The sequence below is a fragment of the Lampetra fluviatilis genome, chromosome 4 (assembly GCF_964198595.1).
Source record: "Lampetra fluviatilis chromosome 4, kcLamFluv1.1, whole genome shotgun sequence".
NCBI lineage: Eukaryota > Metazoa > Chordata > Hyperoartia > Petromyzontiformes > Petromyzontidae > Lampetra > Lampetra fluviatilis.
In genome coordinates, this window is record NC_136278.1 from 13,636,658 (window position 1) to 13,656,738 (window position 20,081).

At 47.7% G+C, this 20,081-nt stretch overlaps 1 protein-coding gene across 5 annotated transcripts in view; it reads right to left on the reverse strand.

Moving 5' to 3' along the window:
- The window catches only part of CRTAC1 (cartilage acidic protein 1), a 709,809-nt gene that overhangs the window by 295,841 nt on the left and 393,887 nt on the right, over positions 1–20,081 (reverse strand). For all 5 annotated transcript variants that reach the window (XM_078855610.1, XM_078855612.1, XM_078855611.1 and 2 more), the window contains exon 9: positions 18,969–19,051. In XM_078855610.1, the coding sequence (XP_078711736.1) occupies positions 18,969–19,051 (83 nt within the window). The remainder of the gene's footprint in view (positions 1–18,968; positions 19,052–20,081) is intronic.

Consider the following 20,081-nt stretch of genomic DNA (forward strand, 5'->3'; position numbering starts at 1 on the left):
TTTCTCTGCAAGGGGACAGGACAACTTCACTGCTTCAAATGGACGATGGACGGGGCCATGTACCATCAAATCTTGGGTGAGAACCTCCTTCTCTCAGCTAGGGAATTTAAAATGGGTCGTGGATGGGTATTCCAGCATGACAATGACCCAAAACACACGGCTAAGGCAACGAAGGAGTGGCTCAAGAAGAAGCACATTAAGGTCCTGGAGTGGCCTAGCCAGTCTCCAGACCTTAATCCCATAGAAAATCTGTGGAGGGAGCTGAAGGTTCGAGTTGCCAAACGTCAGCCTCGAAACCTTAATAACTTGGAGAAGATCTGCAAAGAGGAGTGGGACAAAATCCCTCATGAGATGTGTGCAAACCTGGTGACCAACTACAAGAAACGTCTGACCTCAAGGGTTTTGCCACCAAGTACTAAGTCATGTTTTGCAGAGGGGTCAAATACTTATTTCCCTCATTAAAATGCAAATCAATTTATAACATTTTTGACATGCGTTTTTCTGGATTTTGTTGTTGTTATTCAGTCTCTCACTGTTCAAATAAACCTACCATTAAAATGATAGACTGATCATTGCTTTGTCAGTGGGAAAACGTACAAATCAGCAGGGGATCAAATACTTTTTTCCCTCACTGTACTTGTACTGTTCAGATGGATCATGCCGCCTTACAATACTCCTTGCGCATAGATCAATGTTCAAGTCAGCTGTCCTGCTGGCTTGAGGTGTTGCAGGAGTATGCGTTTGATATTATTCACAGGAAGGGGGCACAGCACGGAAATGCAGACGCTTTGTCTAGGTTGACACCGGACAGTGGGTGTGCATGCAAGACTGGTTCTAGTCATTGCAGGCCTTCAGTTGAATCCATGCCTCAATTGGTGGCAATGGCCAACGCGGCTCTTCTTCGAGGTACGCCGCTGCCCACGGATTGCAGACTACTGTAGGTCTATCTCACAATAAATGGTTTCGCCTACAGATCGAGGATAACTCTCTGTTGAAATTGCAACGCCGTGTTAAATCTGGCAACAATAACGGCACTCCGGCAACCGTCACAGCCGTTGCCCTGCATTATGGCCTCCTTATGCGATGGGACACGGAGTTGCAGAGATATTGTATTGTGGTACCCACAGTCCTCCGCGGGAAACTGACTCGTGTAATTCATGAGAAATTGATGCATCTGGGGACTCAGTAAACCTTGTTGACAGTCAAATGGGACTATTACTGGCCGGGCATGGAAAGCAACGTTGTGCTATTCGTCAAAAGCTGCCAGGATTGTGTGCGTCGGAAGCCGCCAGTTTTTCATGATCGCCCCCCGCTGTAATCCATACAAGTACTGTATTTCGTGTAAACAAACCTGTGGCCCTTGGTATTTTAAGCCCATTTCCAACTTCTCAGTGGGGCCACAAGTATATTTTGGTCGGAGTCGAGTACCTCACATGCTGGCCCATTGCATGGCCCTTACAGTATCAGTCGGCCTCGTCTATCATTGATGCCTTTTTGCATGGCTATGTTTTCGATAAGGGTGCCCCTGAGCAGTTTCTAACTGCCCAGGGTCTAAATTTTTATTCCAGACTGCTCAAGGAAGTCTGTGACCTCCTGGGCACAAAGAAAATTCAAATCTCGCCCTACCACCCTCCAACCGATGGAATGGTAAAGCGCTTAACTCGCACCCTCACGTCCATGCTCCCTCCAAGTGTACGCGACCCAGTCGGACTGGGATCTGTTTATTCCTAGCGTCCTCGCCGCGTATAGGTTGGCCCCTTATGCCTCAACGGGTTTTTCGCCCTTTTATTTGATGTACGGGAGGGAGCCCGAATACGTGATGCACATACTAATGGGCATGGGTTCGTCTAAAAAGGGATCACCCGTGCCCGCTTCGATGTTAGTCATGCTTGACAGGTTGCAGGAAGCACGGGAAGCTGCTGTGGATAATTCGGCCGACCAACAAGCGGCTAACAAGCGCTTGCAGAAACACCAGGGATCCGGGCTTCCGTGGAGGAAGGTGGACAAAGCATGGCTGCATTGCCCCCAGGTGCCCATAGGGACGTCCCCTAAATTACATCGCCCTTGGCAGGGTCCTGTTGAGGTCATGGAGGTCCGCCGACCACAGTGCGTGCGCATCCGATTCGGTCGCCATCACTGGATTGTTCACCCATCCAGGTTGAAGAGATATGTGTTGCCTTGTCCCGATGATTCATCCCCAAATCCGGAGCAGCCAGTGCCAGATGCATCCAACGAGCTGGGCCATCCTGGCCGGGATGCGGTGCAGCATAAACTCTCCGTCTGTCCGCCCACAGAACCCCTCTGAGTAGTTCCCGAGGAGCGGCGTGCTTCCCCGTCGGGGGAGAAGCTGATATCAGCGGACGCACCGCCCGCTCACAAGTTGGATGCTACCTGGGGCAGTGGGCCAGCATCACGTAAACGGTTCAGAGGTGCTCTGTTCTGCTGAGCACCTCCTTCTGATGTCCGTCATCGCTGACGGTGTGGTCAGCACCTTGGACTGAGAGATGGAGGCCTTCCTTGAACTTATCATTCTGCCTTAATGCCCTTGTTATTCCCTTGCAGACGGCCCTTCGTCCTCACCTCCATTGATATTGTTATTGTTGTTATTGTTGCAATTGTTCCTGTTGATGGCTTTCTAGCTGGTTGCTGGTTGCCGTAAAATAAACGGTAAAACAGCCCTTATAGTTTTCCTCGTCTCCGCGTGGTTCTAAGGCACAACACTACTTATTGAGTCGTAGATGCTACTATAGAGTTGGTAGATGCTATTATAGAGTCGGTAGTTACTACCGTAGAGTCGGTAGATACTACTATAGTCAGTAGATCATGCTACAGTCAGTAGATACCACTACAGTCAGTATATACTGATGCAGAGTCGGCAGAAACGACTATAGAGTGAGTAGATACTGCTATAGTCAGCAGATACTGCTAGAGAGTCTGCAGACACTGCTACAGAGTCTGCAGATACTGCTATAGAGTCAGCAGATACTAAAGGGGTTGTAGTTACTACTATAGTCAGTGGATACTACTATAGAGTCAATACATACTAATAAAGATTCAGTAGGTACTACGATAGTCATTAGATACTACTGCAGAATAAGTAGTTACTACTATAGAGGCGGTAGATACTACTGTAGTTGGTAGATACTACTTTAGAGTTGGTAGATACTACTATAGAGTCAGTTAATACTGCTGTAGAGTTAGTAGTTACTACTATAGACAGTGGATACTAATTTAGAGTCAGCAGATACTACTATATAATTAGTAATTACTACTATTGAGTGGGTAGATACTACTGTAGGGTCAGTAAATACTACTACAGTCATTAGTTACTACTATAGTCAGTAGATACTACTATAGAGTAAGTAGATACTACTGTAGTCAGTGAATACTACTATAGAGTCAGCAGATACTACTATCGAGTTAGTAGTTACTACTGTAGACTCTGAGTATATACTACTGTAGTCAGTGGATACTACTATAGAGTCAGCAGATACTACTATAGAGTTAGTAGTTACTAATGTAGACTGAGTTGATACTGGTATAGCGTCTGCACATACTACTATAGTCAGCAGATACTACTATAGAGTTAGTAGTTACTACTATAGTCAGTGGATACTGCTATAGAGTCGGTAGATACTACTGTAGGGTCAGTAGAAACTACTACGGTCAGTAGATACTAATACAGTCAGTAGCTACTACTGGGCTCAGCAGATACTACTGTACAGTCAGTAACTACAACTACAGAGTCAGCAGATACTACTATAGCGTTAGTAGATACCTCATGGGACCTCCTTTGCATTTCCAAAATATGAGAATAGGTTTTCCCCTTTTTTCTGGCAACAAAACAGGTGTTGAGATGTTAAAACACCAAACTAAAACGTTTTACAAGGAATGTCTACATTAACCACAATACTTGTGGTCAGAATGGTAATAAAAAACATAATCTGATAATATATGCATTGTCTTTGAAACTGATTGGTCTCCACCAGAGACAGCTTCTTTTGAGCCTAGTCTCAAAACGATGTTAGACCAGAGGACGCCAAAAGGTGTACAGCACAAAGACAATGCACGATCAGAGTAATGATAGCTCGAGGTGAGCAGCTATATCATGGGACCTCCTTTGCCAGTACTAAAATATTAGAATAGTCTTTTGGCATCCTCTGGTCCGACACCGTTTTGAGACTAGGCTCATAAGAAAGCTGATTTGTTTTGCGTCAGCCCCTAAATAAGTAATACCTTGTAATGAGATACATTAATCTAGACTGGGTCTTCAACCTGCACGTTCACTTGCGTTTCTCCTTCCGTAGCCCGACCCATCCCTGAATCTGGCAGTTACAAGGGAAAGGGGTTGTTCTCGAGATAGGGGCTGCAACTCACAAGCCAATACTGTACATTGACTTTGAGCGTCCGCACTGTGAATACTGCACGTTACCGTTTCATTCATCGTAAATCTTTACAATATAATGATAAATAAATAAAACTCGGTGGTCGCGTGCCATAATGTTGCAACAGATTTAATTTAGGAAACATTTTATTGAGCGCGTGCTTTAGTGAAAATGTAGGCCTCGGTTTTATTTATGCAAAGTGCTGTTATTTACACGTAGGGTTTCTGTGGCACGTGAGACGCATACATCTCTCTACTGGATCAATCCAGTCCACAATGAGCATAGAGCACACAGTGTGCACACTAAAACCAGTCGTGGCAGCAACTCTGTGGCGAACCCTTCGGCTCCATTTTCATATTGAACCTCGGTACAGAAGTAGCACCAGCCCCTTTTGTCAATCTACCGCTGAATCGAAGGCATCCCGACAGCACCCTGCTGTTATTGAGTTTTTTGTGACCATACTTCATCATGCTGGTCATTGCAATATGGAGTACTAGCGGGAAGTACCCATTGTTGCCCGGGGAAAAAATACATTTCAAAACTTCTCCTAAAATCAAAACATACATACACAAATACGAAGCTATTGTGAAAGCCCGGCATTCCGTTTGTCCATTTGCTCATCAGCAAAATTATAAGAGGCATGCAGAAGTCCAAAAAGTCATAGAAAATGGGGGGTAAATAGTGGATCTAAAAGGCTTCCGAAAATTCTCGAACCCCCGCAAAAAATATTTCTACCCCTGCGTAGGCATATATACCTACACAACCTATATACAATAGAATGAGTAGTGTCGAGTGACTCTATAGTAGTATCTGACTCTACAGTAGTATCTGGCTCTACAGTAGCATCTACTGACTCTATAGTAGAATCTACTGAGAATAGGTTTTCCCCTTTTTTCCGGCAACAAAACAGGTGTTGAGATGTTAAAACACCAAAATGAAACCTTTTACAAGGAATCATGTCTGCATTAACCACAATACTTGTGGTCTGGATGCAAACAAAAACATACTCTGATAATATATGCATTGTCTTTGAAACTGATTGGTCCCCACCAGAGACAGCTTTCTTTTGAGCCTAGTCTCAAAACGGTGTCGGACCAGAGGATGCTAAACAAACTATTCTGATATTTTGGTACTGGCAAAGGAGGTCCCATGATATAGCTGCTCACCCAGAGTTCTCATTACTCTGAGCGTGCGTTGTCTTTGTGCTGTACACCTTTTGCGTGTTCTGGTCTAACACCGTTTTGAGACTAGGCTCAAAAGAAGTTGTCTCTGGTGGGACCAATCAGTTTCAACGACAATACATATATTATCAGAGTATGTTTTTTGTTTGCATTCTGATCACCAGCATTGTGGTTAATGCAGACATGATTCCTTGTAAACGTTTCAGTTTGATGTTTTAATGTCTCAACACCTGTTTTGTTGCCAGAAAAAAGGGAAAAACCTATTCTCAGTAGATACTACTACATTCAATAGATACTACTATAGAGTCAGTAAATGCTACTGTAGAGCCAGATACTACTGTAGAATCAGATACTACTATAGAGTTACTCGACACTTCTCATTCTATTGTATGCAGGGTGTGTAGGTATATATGCCTACGCAGGGGTAGAAATATATTTTGCGGGGGGTCGACAATTTTCGGAAACCTTTAAGATCCACTATTTACCCCCCACTTTCTATAACTTTTTGGACTTCTGCAAGCTTCTTATAATTTTGTTGACGAACAAATGGACAAACGGAAAGCCGGGCTTTCACAATAGCTTCGTATTTGTGTATGTATGTTATGTTTTTAAGAGAAGTTTTTAAATATATATATTTTTTCCCCCAGGCAACGATGGGTACTTCCCGCTAGTACTCCATATTGCAATCTTTGGGAGAAGGGGGCAGTGGTGAGTGCATCGGTCCTCACCCCACCTCTACAGCCCACAATGACCAGCATGATGAAGTATGGTCACAAACAACTCAATAACAGCAGGGTGCTGTCGGGATGCCTTCGATTCAGCGGTAGATCAACAAAAGGGGCTGGTGCTACTTCTGTACCGAGGTTCAATATGAAAATGGAGCCGAAGGGTTCGCCACAGAGTTGCTGCCACAACTGGTTTTAGTGTGCACACTGTGTGCTCTATGCTCATTGTGTACTGGATTGATCCTGTAGAGAGATGTATTCGTCTCACGTGCCACAGAAAACCTACGTGTAAATAACAGGCACTTTGCATAAATAAAACCGACGCCTACATTTTCACATATGCACGCGCTAAATTTAATTTTCCCTAAATTAAATCTGTTGTAACATTATGGCACGCGACCACCGAGTTTTATTTATTCATCATTATATTGTAAAGATTTACGATGAATGAAACGGTAACGTGCAATATTCACAGTACGGACGTTCAATATCAATGTACAGTATTGGCCTTTGAGTTGCAGCCCCTATCTCGAGAACAACCCCTTCCCCTTGTAACAGCCAGATTCAGGGATGGGTCGGGCTACGGAAGGAAAAACGCAAGTTAACGTGCAGGTAGAAGACCCAGTCTAGATTAATGTATCTCATTACAAGGTATTACTTATTTAGGGGCTGACGCAAAACAAAATCTGTGATAACAGTCCCTGTAAATGATAAATGAGCGCATGCCATTGATACACTCTCCAGCTCGGTCTCGCACAAATCGTGTGGATTTGGCGATTAAACGGGACATTTCAAAGGGTCGGCGAAAACCGCAGCACAATAAGCACACGCTCACCGTTAGCAGAACGAGCGAGACGTTACACAACACCAGAACACGTATGGAGCTATACAAGTTTTCTTGACTTTTTTAGGTGGAGATGTTTTATACATAAGAATAGGTTTTCCCCTTTTGTCTGTCAACAAAACAGGTGCTAAGATGTTAAAACACCAAACTGAAACCTTTTGCAAGGAATCATGTCTGCATTAACCACAGATACTTGTGGTGAAAATACAAAAAAAAACATGCTCTGACAGTATATGCATTGGTCCACACCAGAGACAGCCTTATTTCGAGCCTAGTCTCAAACAGTGTTTGACCAGAGGACGTCAAAAGGCGAACAACACAAAGACAATCACTATCAGGACAATGAGAGCTCGGGGTGAGCAACTACATTTTAACATCTAAACACATGTTTTGTTGCCAGAAAAAGGGGAAAACCCATTCTTATATTTTGCTCTGAAATGTATGTAAAGCAGGTGCTGCGATGTTGTAGGACTGCTTTAACAAAAACAATTTAAAGGCATACATGATGTGCAGTAGATGCAAGCAAATTTGCATAACTTGACTTTAAATAAATACTCACACTTTTCTGTGTGCAAAGCCTTGTGCATTATATATTTTCTGAACCGGGGTGCCTTACTTTGGCCCTACAAAACTGGAGCTTCAAAGAATCCCAAGATGCTTTCTGAGGACCATGTGCTTTTGCAATTAATCATGATATATGTGTAATAAACGACTGGACCACGATGTCTGGCTCAGTGTCCTTTATTCGGTTCGTGCTGTACACCCACACGGCTGTCTTTACTCTGTAGCTTCTCCACGGTGCTGACTCCAATGTCGGCCCGATCCACAACAGCAGCCCCGCTGCTGTTTCTCTCACACAGCCCCCCTTGGCTGTACTCGCTGCAACTCCTCTCTCTCCACAGCTCTGACAGCCTCGTGCTGTCTCCCTCTCTCCCTCCGCAGCTCTGACAGCCTCGTGCTGTCTCTCTCTCTCTCCGCAGCTCCTCCTGGCAGCCACACCGCTGCCTCTAACACGCAGCCCTTCTGGCTGTCTCCTCTGCAGCTGCACACCACTCCGCAGCTTCCTCTTGTCTTCGGGGTTGGCTCCCGATGGCCGTCGGCGCCCCCCCCTCTTCTCACTCGCCCGCGTGGCCTCACTCTTTTCCGCTCACACCCCGACTGACTTCCCCTTCCGGTTTACCCGCTTAAGGACCCGAACCTTCCACCCACGTCACATGACTCCACCCCCCGTGACGTCACATCCGGAAGGTCGCTTACGCCCGCATTACACCACCCTCCCCCGTAGAAAAATCCCAGCCGACCTCGGCTGACCAATAGCAAATCGTAATGCGGCGAACCGAGCTTCCCCCCCTAAAGGACACTAAGCATACAATGTAACAGCAAGAACAACAACAACAACGCAATTAACATCAACGAACGTACAAAAAGCATGCAATAAATACAACTGTAAGAAAAAAAAAATAACAAGACAGCAACAATCAACGAAACGTAAGCGATTTGGAACGTGTGCGGGTCGCCGGCCCGTCCCGGACGGTCGGCGGCCCACTCGCAGAACGGGAACGCGATGAAAGTCGAGGAATGACAGGGGGTAATCCCCCTGTCGCAGCTGGAAGTCCACCGACGTCCCGTGTCCCTAAAGAGTTAGTCTTGGGCTTGTCCTGTGACCGTGCCCGCAGCTGGGTCGGAAGGGCTGCAGGGCTCGAAGGTCCCGCAGACCTGGCAGGCGTCCTCCGAGCAGGGCCCCTCGTCCCCCGCAATGTCACGGCCGGCCTGTCTGGAACAGGTACGACAGGCGCTCTAGCAAGATCAATGGACGCAGGCAGGGGAGAGTCAGCAGCAACAGACCCCGGCAAGGCAACATTGGGGGATGACGCATCATGTAAGGGAGCGACATATGGTTTCAAGCGCGACGTATGCACAACCCAGCGACGAGACCCAATCTGGACGCGTGCTGACTGTGGGTTGGGAACCGCAATGAGGCGTACGGGACCATGCCAGGGTTTGTGCAACTTCGGCGAGGTCCCCGGACGTACCTGTGGACAATGAAGCCAGGCTAGGTCCCCAACCTTCCAAGGGCACTCCCCCTCAGACCGTCGCGCATATCGCTCGTTCCGGGCCTGGGCTTTGGCCGTAGCCACGCGGGCATTCTCCCGCGCCTCCGTGACTCGGCGAACCGTGTCCTGAATGTATTCAGGAAGTGGTTTACGAGGTCCCTTCACCCCAGTTCCCAATTGCACATCCACCGGCGGCACGTTTTCCCGACCATACATAAGGTAAAACGGCGAATATCCTGTAGCCGCATGAGGCGTCATCCTGTACGCCGAAAGCACCCCGGGGATGTGCAGATCCCAATCTGATTGTTGTTCACTCACGGTATGGCAAAGCATGGCAGACAATGTCCTGTTCAGCCGTTCAACCATACCATCCGTCTGCGGATGGTATGGGGATGTCCGTACTTTCTTAGTCCCAAGGCCCGCGCACACTTCCGCCAATAATTTAGAAGAGAAATTCCTGCCCTGGTCCGTGAGGAGTCTCTCAGGCGCCCCCTTATCCATAATATACCCAAACAAAAAGGCGTCGGTAATGGCCGCGGCCGACTGATCGGGCAACGGCCAGGCCATCGGCCAACGAGAGAGGTACTCAACCCCTACCAGCAAATATTTATTACCCCTCGCCGATGGTGGAAAAGGTCCCAATATGTCCAGTGCCACCAATTCATTGACTCGAGACACCTGAATCGACTGGAGAGGCGGCACGTAAGGATGTTTCGGCGGCTTACGTCGTGCACACGCAGGGCACGCGCGCACGTGCCCTACGACATCTGTCGCCATGCCGTGCCAAAAATAATGACGTTGCAACGTCAACAAGGTCTTCTGCACCCCTAAATGTAAGAGAGTGTCACAATGGAGGGTTCTAATCAACTCGAATCGCAAGGACGTTTGTACCACCAGGCGCCAACGTTCCTGGAACCCCTCCCGCCACATAAGCAGACCATCTCGGAGAGCGGTTTGCGGCCCCATAGCCGTACTCGGACTCCCATTGTCCCTAGCAGACCGCTTCCGCAAGGACACCAATGACTCATCCATCATCTGTTCCCGGATCCAGACAGACCGCGGCAGATTCAAAACCCCGTCAGCCGGTCCCGGTTCCATCGGAGTGTCCGACTTCTCGACGGCCAACGTAAGCGGCTGAGGGGGGTTTGGAATCGGCGAACACCTATGCGTCCCCGACTCACATTTACAAGGGGCGCGCCGCGGTAATCTGGAAAGTGCGTCAGCGTTCGCATGGCGCACTCCCTTCCGATGTTGAATTTGGAAGGAAAATTCCTGTAGCGTGTCCAACCAACGTGCCAACTGTCCGGATGGCTGGTCAATTTTAAGGGCATATTGCAAGGCCGCATGATCCGTACGCACAATAAAAGAACGACCGTAGAGGTATGGTCGAAATTGCCGTAGGAAAAAAACAACCGCCAATAGTTCTCTGCGAGTGACACAGTAGCGGGTTTCCGCAGGAGACAAGACTCGGCTACCATACGCCACGACACGCTCTACACCCCCTTTAGACTGTGATAACACCGCCCCAATACCTGTGTCACTCGCGTCCGTATCAAGAATGAATGGGTGATCGAAATCGGGATAATCCAATGTTGGGGCCGTGGCCAATAGATCACGCAGACTCCGAAAGGCCGCCTCCTCCGGCTGTCCCCAAACAAACTTCCGTCCTTTACCCGTAAGGAGATGCAAGGGCCTCGCAATCGTCGCAAAACCCGGCACAAATCTTCGGTAATACGAGGCAAATCCCAAAAATCGCCGAACATCCCCCACGGTGGCCGGAGTCGGCCAATCCCGGACGCACGCCGTCTTTTCCGGATCCGTGGACACTCCCTCAGCACTCACAATGTGCCCCAAATAGCGGACGGACCGTTGCAGTAGGTGACATTTCTTTGGTTTGAATTTCAATTTGGCAGAACGCATCCTCGTGAACACTGTCTCCAGCCGCGTCAAATGTTCATCAAATGTGCGGCTGAAGACAAAAATATCGTCCAAATATATAAGACACGTCTCCCACTGCAACCCCGTCAAAACGAGCTCCATCAATCTTTGAAATGTAGCAGGGGCCGCATTCAATCCCATCGGGAGACAGTTGAATTGAAATAACCCCTGCGGCGTACGGAATGCGGTTTTCTCCCGTGAGGACTCGTCAAGGGGAAGCTGCCAAAATCCCGAAGAGAGGTCCAGTGTGGAAAAGAACTTAGCCCCCGACAATGCGTCGAGGGAGTCATCCATACGCGGCAGGGGGTACGCATCTGCCACCGATATCTTATTCAATTTGCGGAAATCAACACAAAATCGCAATTTGCCATCCTTCTTCTTAACCAAGACGACTGGAGCGCCCCATGGGCTGTTAGATGGCGATATAATGTCCGCAGCCAACATGTCCCCACAGAGACGATCACCCCTCTCTGTCACCTGTGTTGCTCTCGCTATGTATGTATCTTGTGATATCTGTCTGCTAATATGTCTGTCTATAGTTTTCTGGTTAGATATTATGTCGCTATTTCATTATACCTGATGATGATTGCTTGTGTTGCAATCGAAACGTCGTATTCTATTATTTAATTTAATTTATTATTTTATCTTTAGACGTGACTTAACCGAAAGAACCAAATAATAATTCCTGCAGTCACGAAAGTTCTAAAATTAAGATGTCTTCCACTGCCCCCCGTACGTGTTCTCGCTCCGCAGGACTCATCCGATGCGAATTTAATCGAATAGGGGCAGCATCGCCCGTCTCAATGTGATGGTAAAGCAACGAAGTGCGGCCCAAATCCAAATCATCGGAGCTGAACACATCGGAATATGTTAACAACAATTTACGCAGCGCACCACGTTGCTCCATGGACAGGGAAGAATTTCCGTCACATAAATGAGCAACCCAACGATCATCCGAACTCCTTGGCTCGGAAACCCCAGCAACAACTCCCCGGCTATGTGGACAATCATGGGTCGCAAACGCCGTAGTGGCATGTGCCACAACCGTACCGGCCGGGACACGGACGTTTTCTCCCCCCGCATTAAGCACCTGTAAAAACGGTAATTGATCCGGCCGGACGATGGTCTGTGCCCCCACTAACGCCAACCCGGTTGTTATCGTGGCGGACGGTGACAACAAGACCCCTACTGCTCCTAGCCGATCAGGCAGGGGCTTCCGATACCGCAAGGGTATAAGCATCTGTGTACCAGGTGGGATGTCCACAGATGCGACGGACAGCGCCTGCACTTGTACGGCCGAAGCAGGTCGCCCCCAGGGCGACGGCAGAAACGAGATTTGACGGCCCCCCGGCAGTTCAATACAATTCTCATTGATTTTGATCAAAATGGGCATCTTAGCCAAAAAATCGGTGCCTAACAAACAAGGAACCGCCAAAGATCTCGATATCAACACAACACCCGAGGCCGACACATCCCCAATAGATATCTTAGCATCCACCTGACCCACGATACCCATGCTACCCCCGTTCGCAGCGACGCACGACCCATAAACCGGACGCACAGCCCCCGGCGGGATGCCCAACAGATGGAAAATGACATCCGAAATAATAGTCGCAGACGCGCCGGAGTCGACCAAAATGCGTACGTCCACCCCTTGTATAGACCCCGGTACAGTGGACGAGCCCGTAGCGGCCGCGACGACTCTCCGTGCCAACTTGCACCACTGCGTGACCGAGCGACAAGGCCCCGTCGAAGGGCATGCTTTAACCACAACGTTAGGATGGCGCAACGACGGTGATGGGTGAGGTGTAAAGCCTTGCCGAGTGTCTGGTGCGTGCCGACATGCCTGTTTCGGAGGATCTTTAGCCGACTTGACCGGTGCCGAGGCCTCCTGCTGCGGCGGAGCCGGGAAGCGGGCCCAGCAGTCTCTGGCGTAGTGGCCCCTACGCCCGCAGCGGAAACATTCGGCCTCGTTGCGCCGAAGCGCAGGCCTCGCCTCCTGACGGCCCCGTTCTGGTAGCGCCGCGCGCGGTCTCGGCCCGCCGCGTCCCGTCCATGGAGCGGAGGCGGCCGTCAGTTGTTGAGGGCCCCGGTCATCCGGAACATAGACAGCCTGCGCAGGGTTCCACCCCAGCGCATCCCCTTCTTTGACGGGCCCCCCCGTCCACGCCGTCACTTGTTTCCAGCGACGGAGGTTGAATTGCGCATCGAGACACTTAGCAGCCGTCCGGGAAGTTAGCTTCTCATGCCCACACACAGGCATGGGGATCCCTAGATCCCGAGACAGCTCCAACATTTTCCCTAATATGAGAGGCTCGAGCAGGTCCTGTGGCGTCTCAGGATAAGCTGCCATGGCCAGCTCCAGCACCGCACCCCTGAACGCCACGGGCGACTCCTCTGGTGCTCGTTGTCGTTGAGCGAATCGCCGATGCGCATCATCTGGTGGCTCATAAGCATCGGCCATTTCTTGAAAAACACCACGTAAAGTTGCCTTCTTATCGGTCGTTATGGAACGGAAGAATCGGACAGATTCGTCGTCCAGGAGAGTCGGCAACACCTCCAAAGCCTCCGCATCGGTCCATCTTGCTGTGCGTACCGCCGCCAAGAAGCGGCAGGCGAACGCGCTCCAGTCCCCACCGACGGAAAATTCTTTAACCGTTGTAAGGTGGCGACTCCGACTCCTCTTCCCGCCGTCTTCCAATGGTGGTGGTTGTGATGGCAAATTCAAAATGGCGTCGGCCCGCGGCGTGGCCAAGATGGCGGTTTGGCGCCACGGAGCGCGCAAAATGGCGGCCTCTTGCCGCGTGGGCAATGGCGGCGGCAGGACAGGCAACGTGGCGGCCCGCGGAGCACCAATTGCATCATCCATCGTCCCTGGCGCGACGAGATGGCATAGATGCGCCAGGACGTCCTTAAGTGCCTCCAGTTGTACCGCCATCGCTTGCCATCGTTGATCCGCGTCTGATGATGTCGACGGACCCGCCACCGCGCCAACATCCTCCACTCCCGTTCCCGTGGTCGCCTCAGCCGGGCTCTCCTCCACCACCCCAACAGGATCCGTGGTTGGAGGGAGTTCGTCGTCGTCGGACGAAGAAGCCGATGCAGGCGCCGGATTAACTTTCTTCCTCACTTGTTTCGACATGCCGTTGCACTTCCGACACCAGTGTAATAAACGACTGGACCACGATGTCTGGCTCAGTGTCCTTTATTCGGTTCGTGCTGTACACCCACACGGCTGTCTTTACTCTGTAGCTTCTCCACGGTGCTGACTCCAATGTCGGCCCGATCCACAACAGCAGCCCCGCTGCTGTTTCTCTCACACAGCCCCCCCTTGGCTGTACTCGCTGCAACTCCTCTCTCTCCACAGCTCTGACAGCCTCGTGCTGTCTCCCTCTCTCCCTCCGCAGCTCTGACAGCCTCGTGCTGTCTCTCTCTCTCTCCGCAGCTCCTCCTGGCAGCCACACCGCTGCCTCTAACACGCAGCCCTTCTGGCTGTCTCCTCTGCAGCTGCACACCACTCCGCAGCTTCCTCTTGTCTTCGGGGTTGGCTCCCGATGGCCGTCGGCGCCCCCCCCTCTTCTCACTCGCCCGCGTGGCCTCACTCTTTTCCGCTCACACCCCGACTGACTTCCCCTTCCGGTTTACCCGCTTAAGGACCCGAACCTTCCACCCACGTCACATGACTCCACCCCCCGTGATGTCACATCCGGAAGGTCGCTTACGCCCGCATTACATATGTATGCAGAATACGTTGCCTTATGTACCAATCAAAATGCTGCAGAACAAAACGCAAGATCACAAACAATGAACGCCGTGCGCACTTGAGACAAATCCTAAATGGCAATGGCGGGAGTGGTGTTTTCAGCTTGCGTCTAAAAAAGTCGAGTCACGACCACGCGTGGACATAAATGCATAGCACGGGGCCGCGCCTCCTATAACTCACCTCGATTTAGCTATATATCAGCATACATCACACTTGCATGTCTATAGACACCGGTGACACAGAGTGAGGAAAGTTTGACGGTTAAAACATTTATAACGGTCCACAGATAGGGAGCGATGAGGAAAGGTGCTTTATAGTGTTTTCAATAAATAACGGAGGGGGGGGGGGGGAGACAAAAATGCACGAAGGTCATCGACACAAAGTTCCCAAAGGGAGACGCGAGGCTGTCTTTGGATAGGCGCGGCTGGGCGGAGGCCGTGGCGGCATGTGAGGGACGGGATATTTTTTCGTGTGCAGGCAAACACACGTGGCTACTGGCAACGTGTTTTACGGCTCGTCTCTTTTCAACACATACATTTTCAAAGGGAGGTGCCAACCTTTTTAACACCTTGGAAACGATATGCCCCGTCCGTGTTCTCACTTTTTACATATTATTTAAGTTATTTCAAAGGCAACTCTATTTTAGCCATAAACCTCCACTTTATCTGTACTCTCTAGCCTGGTTTGTCATTTGCATTGCAGCATTTTTTTCTCGTGCAAAACTGCCCCAATATTTCGCTGCATTTTATTTACGTGTTGAAGACATAGGTGTAGGTTTCCCCCCTCCCCATCCTATCAACAGTATTCACGAGTACCGCTTCTCATCAGAGCTTGCAGGCACCGGATTAATTTTTTAAATGAAAAACAGTGCTTGCTTGCTGCATTCCTTGTTTGCTCAGATGTGAAGCCGAGCTATTGTGTGAGCACCTTGCAGTGCCCGTTGTCACAATCTGTAAATCTTAGCGGCAGTTTATGTCTGCACTTGGTGTGTACGTTGCACCTGGTTGGCCAGCAAAAAGTCATCCTTCTCTGTCCCCATGCATGCACTTACACACTCCCCGTCCACTCCGCAATAAAATGTGGACCTGCCCCAAAGATGGTAGATATTTTACCGTCTCGCAGATAGAACGTGCCTGGCATGGTTATGCCAAGGGGCAGGGGAAATCCACAGGAGCAATTATGTCACTAAACAATCCTCCTTTCAATTGTGAAACATAACGTTGCCTTGGAAAATGGCAATTGCCACGCATTTAATCAATGACTTCATCGCTGAAAACATTTTAAATTAATTAATCATGTTATAATATATTTACATTGGGGTTCGTCATTAGGTTAAATTCTGATTTAACTAATGATAAATTCAGTAATTTATCCAAGTGAGAACCCAATTACATATCCTCCAAATTGTTCGTGTTATTTTTAAATACAGGATGTATTTAAATAAATCTGACTTGGGGTTACTATAGCAACATACCACAATAGGTCTGATCGTTGACATTTCTGCGACACGAGTATCAAAAGCATAATTTTCTGCATGGAAAAAATATATAATGTCCTGCCATTATTTAAATAACATAATGGGTCATATTGCCAGTGGTGTAACAGCCTCGGACAAAAACATATCATCACCGTTATCATGCTGACACTGCCTTATAACGTCGGTGGAGCAGTGGCTCAGTGGTTGGGCACATCGCATGACGAACCCGGCGACCTACGCTCAATTTCCCACGGAGGTATTAACTTATTTTTCAAAAGCAACCTGGCCACAAATGACAGCTCAACAAAGTGGCTTATCACGTGGAAATTTACAGAAGCAAAATAATCTAAATAATCTCAATGTATGTTTATAAATGTGGAGGGAAAAACCATCAAAGGACCCGGAGAAAAAATCCATGCGACCACGGGGGGAACATGCAAACTCCAAATATTCCAGCGTCAGGGTTGGGATCAACCCCCGACCTCCAGCATTACCAGGCAAAGAATATAACATCACATGACCGTGGCGCCTCCTACATAAATAAAGTATACAAGTTCAAAGTGCATCATTAATTCCCAAGCACCATAAGCCCGGCGACCTGGGTTCAATGCCTGGCCACGGCGAACATCAGTGATCGAGTGATATCTAAACCGGTCATGAGTCTGCCCCCCCCCCCACTTACCAATCCATGTCGACAAGCGTGAAGAAGCACTGTCAACACAACCCTCACGACAAAACATAACCGTGTGCAGGCCTTCATCCAGCAATGGATTGACAAGGCGCTGTATGGCATCGTGACAGAATAAGGTAGCCGTGCTGGATGTCATGGGATATTTATCTTGCTGCTTGAAAAATACTGGTCAGAGTACGGACTTATTTGAGCCCATCATGAAATCTCTTTAGACGTCCATGGTAATGGTAAGTGACACAGATGAAACTGCAATGATGTTTCAGGTGTTATTAAATTGTAAAATTTAGCTAATAGCTACTTGTTAATAGCTCTAATTATTTGTTAATAGCTATTTCGTGTTGATTAAATGTAAGTGTCAAGTGTTAATTACACGTTTGGTTAATTATTAAATGATCCAACTCAGCTGGACATCACCTATCACACACGAAGCTCTGATTACTCTGGCTCTGAGAGGTCTCCCTACATGACAAAGGTAAATTTGTATCATCCCGGAGGAGAGAAGTAAATTGATCTGAGCTTGGTTTCAACCTGGCTACTTTGGTATTTTTGAAAGCATTTATTTCTAATCGTGTTAAATACCTCATTTGAAATTAATATGCACTTGGGTTTCATTATACATTTTGTTTGCATTGTGCAAGTACATACTATCTGATGACATTTTTTCTAATGTATAAGTTTACATGCTTTTAAAGTTGAGTTGAACTGCATTGTGTAGTTGTATTCTTTAGGTTTGTTAGGCCTGCGTTGTTCATTAAGCATGTGTTGCACTGCACTGATGTTACTTGTTGACCCACTTATCTCTTGCGAGAAAGTGTTTAAGTGTCGACAGGTAAAATAAAGTATGTCCACTGCCATGAGGAGCTCTACTTCATTTTAACAAGAACTGAGATATAAAAATTATAGAAAAATACGAAATATTGTTCGAAAAAGTGCTACATATTACAACAGATCATAATTACTACACATACTTAAAAGCACCATTTTGAGGCATAAAGGTACGTGGGGAACATATTTTAAAAAAATGGACTACTAAGCGAACGTACTTATATCCCATCAACAGATTGAGTGCTTGGGGGAGAGATGCACGAATATAGGCGATGTCCCCCATCCCCTGCAGTCATCCACAGATTTAACTGGAATACAGCCCTAGGGGGATTCGTGGTTTATTTTATTTTATTATACTCATCACAACCCCACCCCACAATCTGGCCTTCCACGTTTACAACTGACAGAGGCTGAGAGAATCACTACGTTCTGGCAAACGTAAAATTTACACGGCTTAATGCACCGCTCCTCTGGCTCATCCAATTAATGCATGCGCACCTTGTAATCTTATTTACTAATCTGGCCGGGCCTCGCGTGTTTGTCAAATTTGTTTCTTAGCATATCAAAACTGGATTATAGGTGATCATACGCGGCATATGTTTAGACCTTGGTTCTGGGAAAAAATGTGCCTCGCCTGTGCCTTTAAAGGCTCTGTTTGTGAATTTTGGATTTGTTATTATGGGGTATAGGATACAGCCGTGGTGTAAAGGTTAACATACTGGACTTGCAATCCAGAGGTCTTTAGTTCAATCCTGCAGCATGGTAGTTAAAACAATTGACAAGTTTCTTAAATCCTCGCATGTGTCCACCCAGCCTCTGATTAGCACGGTTGGCTATGTACGGTGCGAAAGATCTTCAACAATAATACGGCCGTATAAATGTTTTCACCAATGTTAGTCAATCGGCAGTGTGGAAAAGCAGGCCAAAATATGTTCCAAGTGGGGCTCGATAGAGCCCCATCCAGTGGAGGCCCTTCCACCAGCAATGGCGTGAGCAAGGAATTGCAGGGCTCTGCACCACTACCTTTGTCATACAGAGTGTGCATTGGAGCTTTGTTCTGACCAGTATGGTAAACCGTCCCTTACCTGTGCCTCTGCCCCAGCTCTCCTTGGCTTCTCCCACGTCCAGTTCTTCGATGTAGGGGTCCTTGCCTGCCCGGCCTGATACTCTATACACACACACAAGTGAGGACGTCCTGCAATTACTTTACGTATCGTTACAACAACAAAAAAGTGTTCTTCTTTGATCGCCCAGTGAAGCAAAAAACGTGGACTGCTACTAGAATGCATAATGACCACTGGGTACCAAGTATAGGGAGTATATACCCACCTAATCCTTCAAGTTAGTAGGAAATTGCTCGTTTTATTATACCATGATGGGCATGCACAACACTGATATGACGGTGGAGCAGTAGTACAGCATCACATTTGCTGTGATGTAAAATTAATTCGCATACGTAGAAAGCAACGATGGGTAGCACTGATATAATTATGGCATTTGGCTACTCCATCAGGGGTACGAAAGGCTATAACATTTGTAAAAATAAGGTCAGATAATTCCATAACGCTTGTGATTAATAAAAATAAGGAATTACTCAAGCAAAATGAGTCACCAGAAGATAGGTCAATAAAAACAGAATCCTTGAGGATCGGAGAAATGCAGGGCCTATATAAATATACAAATACATTTTAAATCACCAAACTCTTAACAGACAACAAACAACTCTATCAGCTCATGAATGTTCTAATTGTTTTAAGAGCAAAATAGCACTCTTGGGGGATGAACTTTTCCAGTGTTTGTTCCAAGAACATTGGGAAATCCGCTATCATTACAGTGATGTCAGCTTATTGGCCTTTGATCATCACTGGTTTCTATATAAACATAATACTAACAAAACATAATTCCAAAAAGCGTGGCTTTGATCAGATTCCCTCAAATTATATTTTAACAAGTTGTATAATACCTGACTCGAAAGTGGACATTTGGCACAATGTCTAAAGTTGTCACGTGTCATACTTGTACAAAAATGCTTCAGGTGACCTCAACCATGCCTTTAACTACAGAACAATTTTCACCCTTCCATTGCACGTACAATTGCACACATCTTTATTTAAAATCTCCTTGTTTGGCATGGGCAGTATTACATACATATACGTGCATAAATTTCCATTAGGATTCTGCCAATCAAACTCAACCGA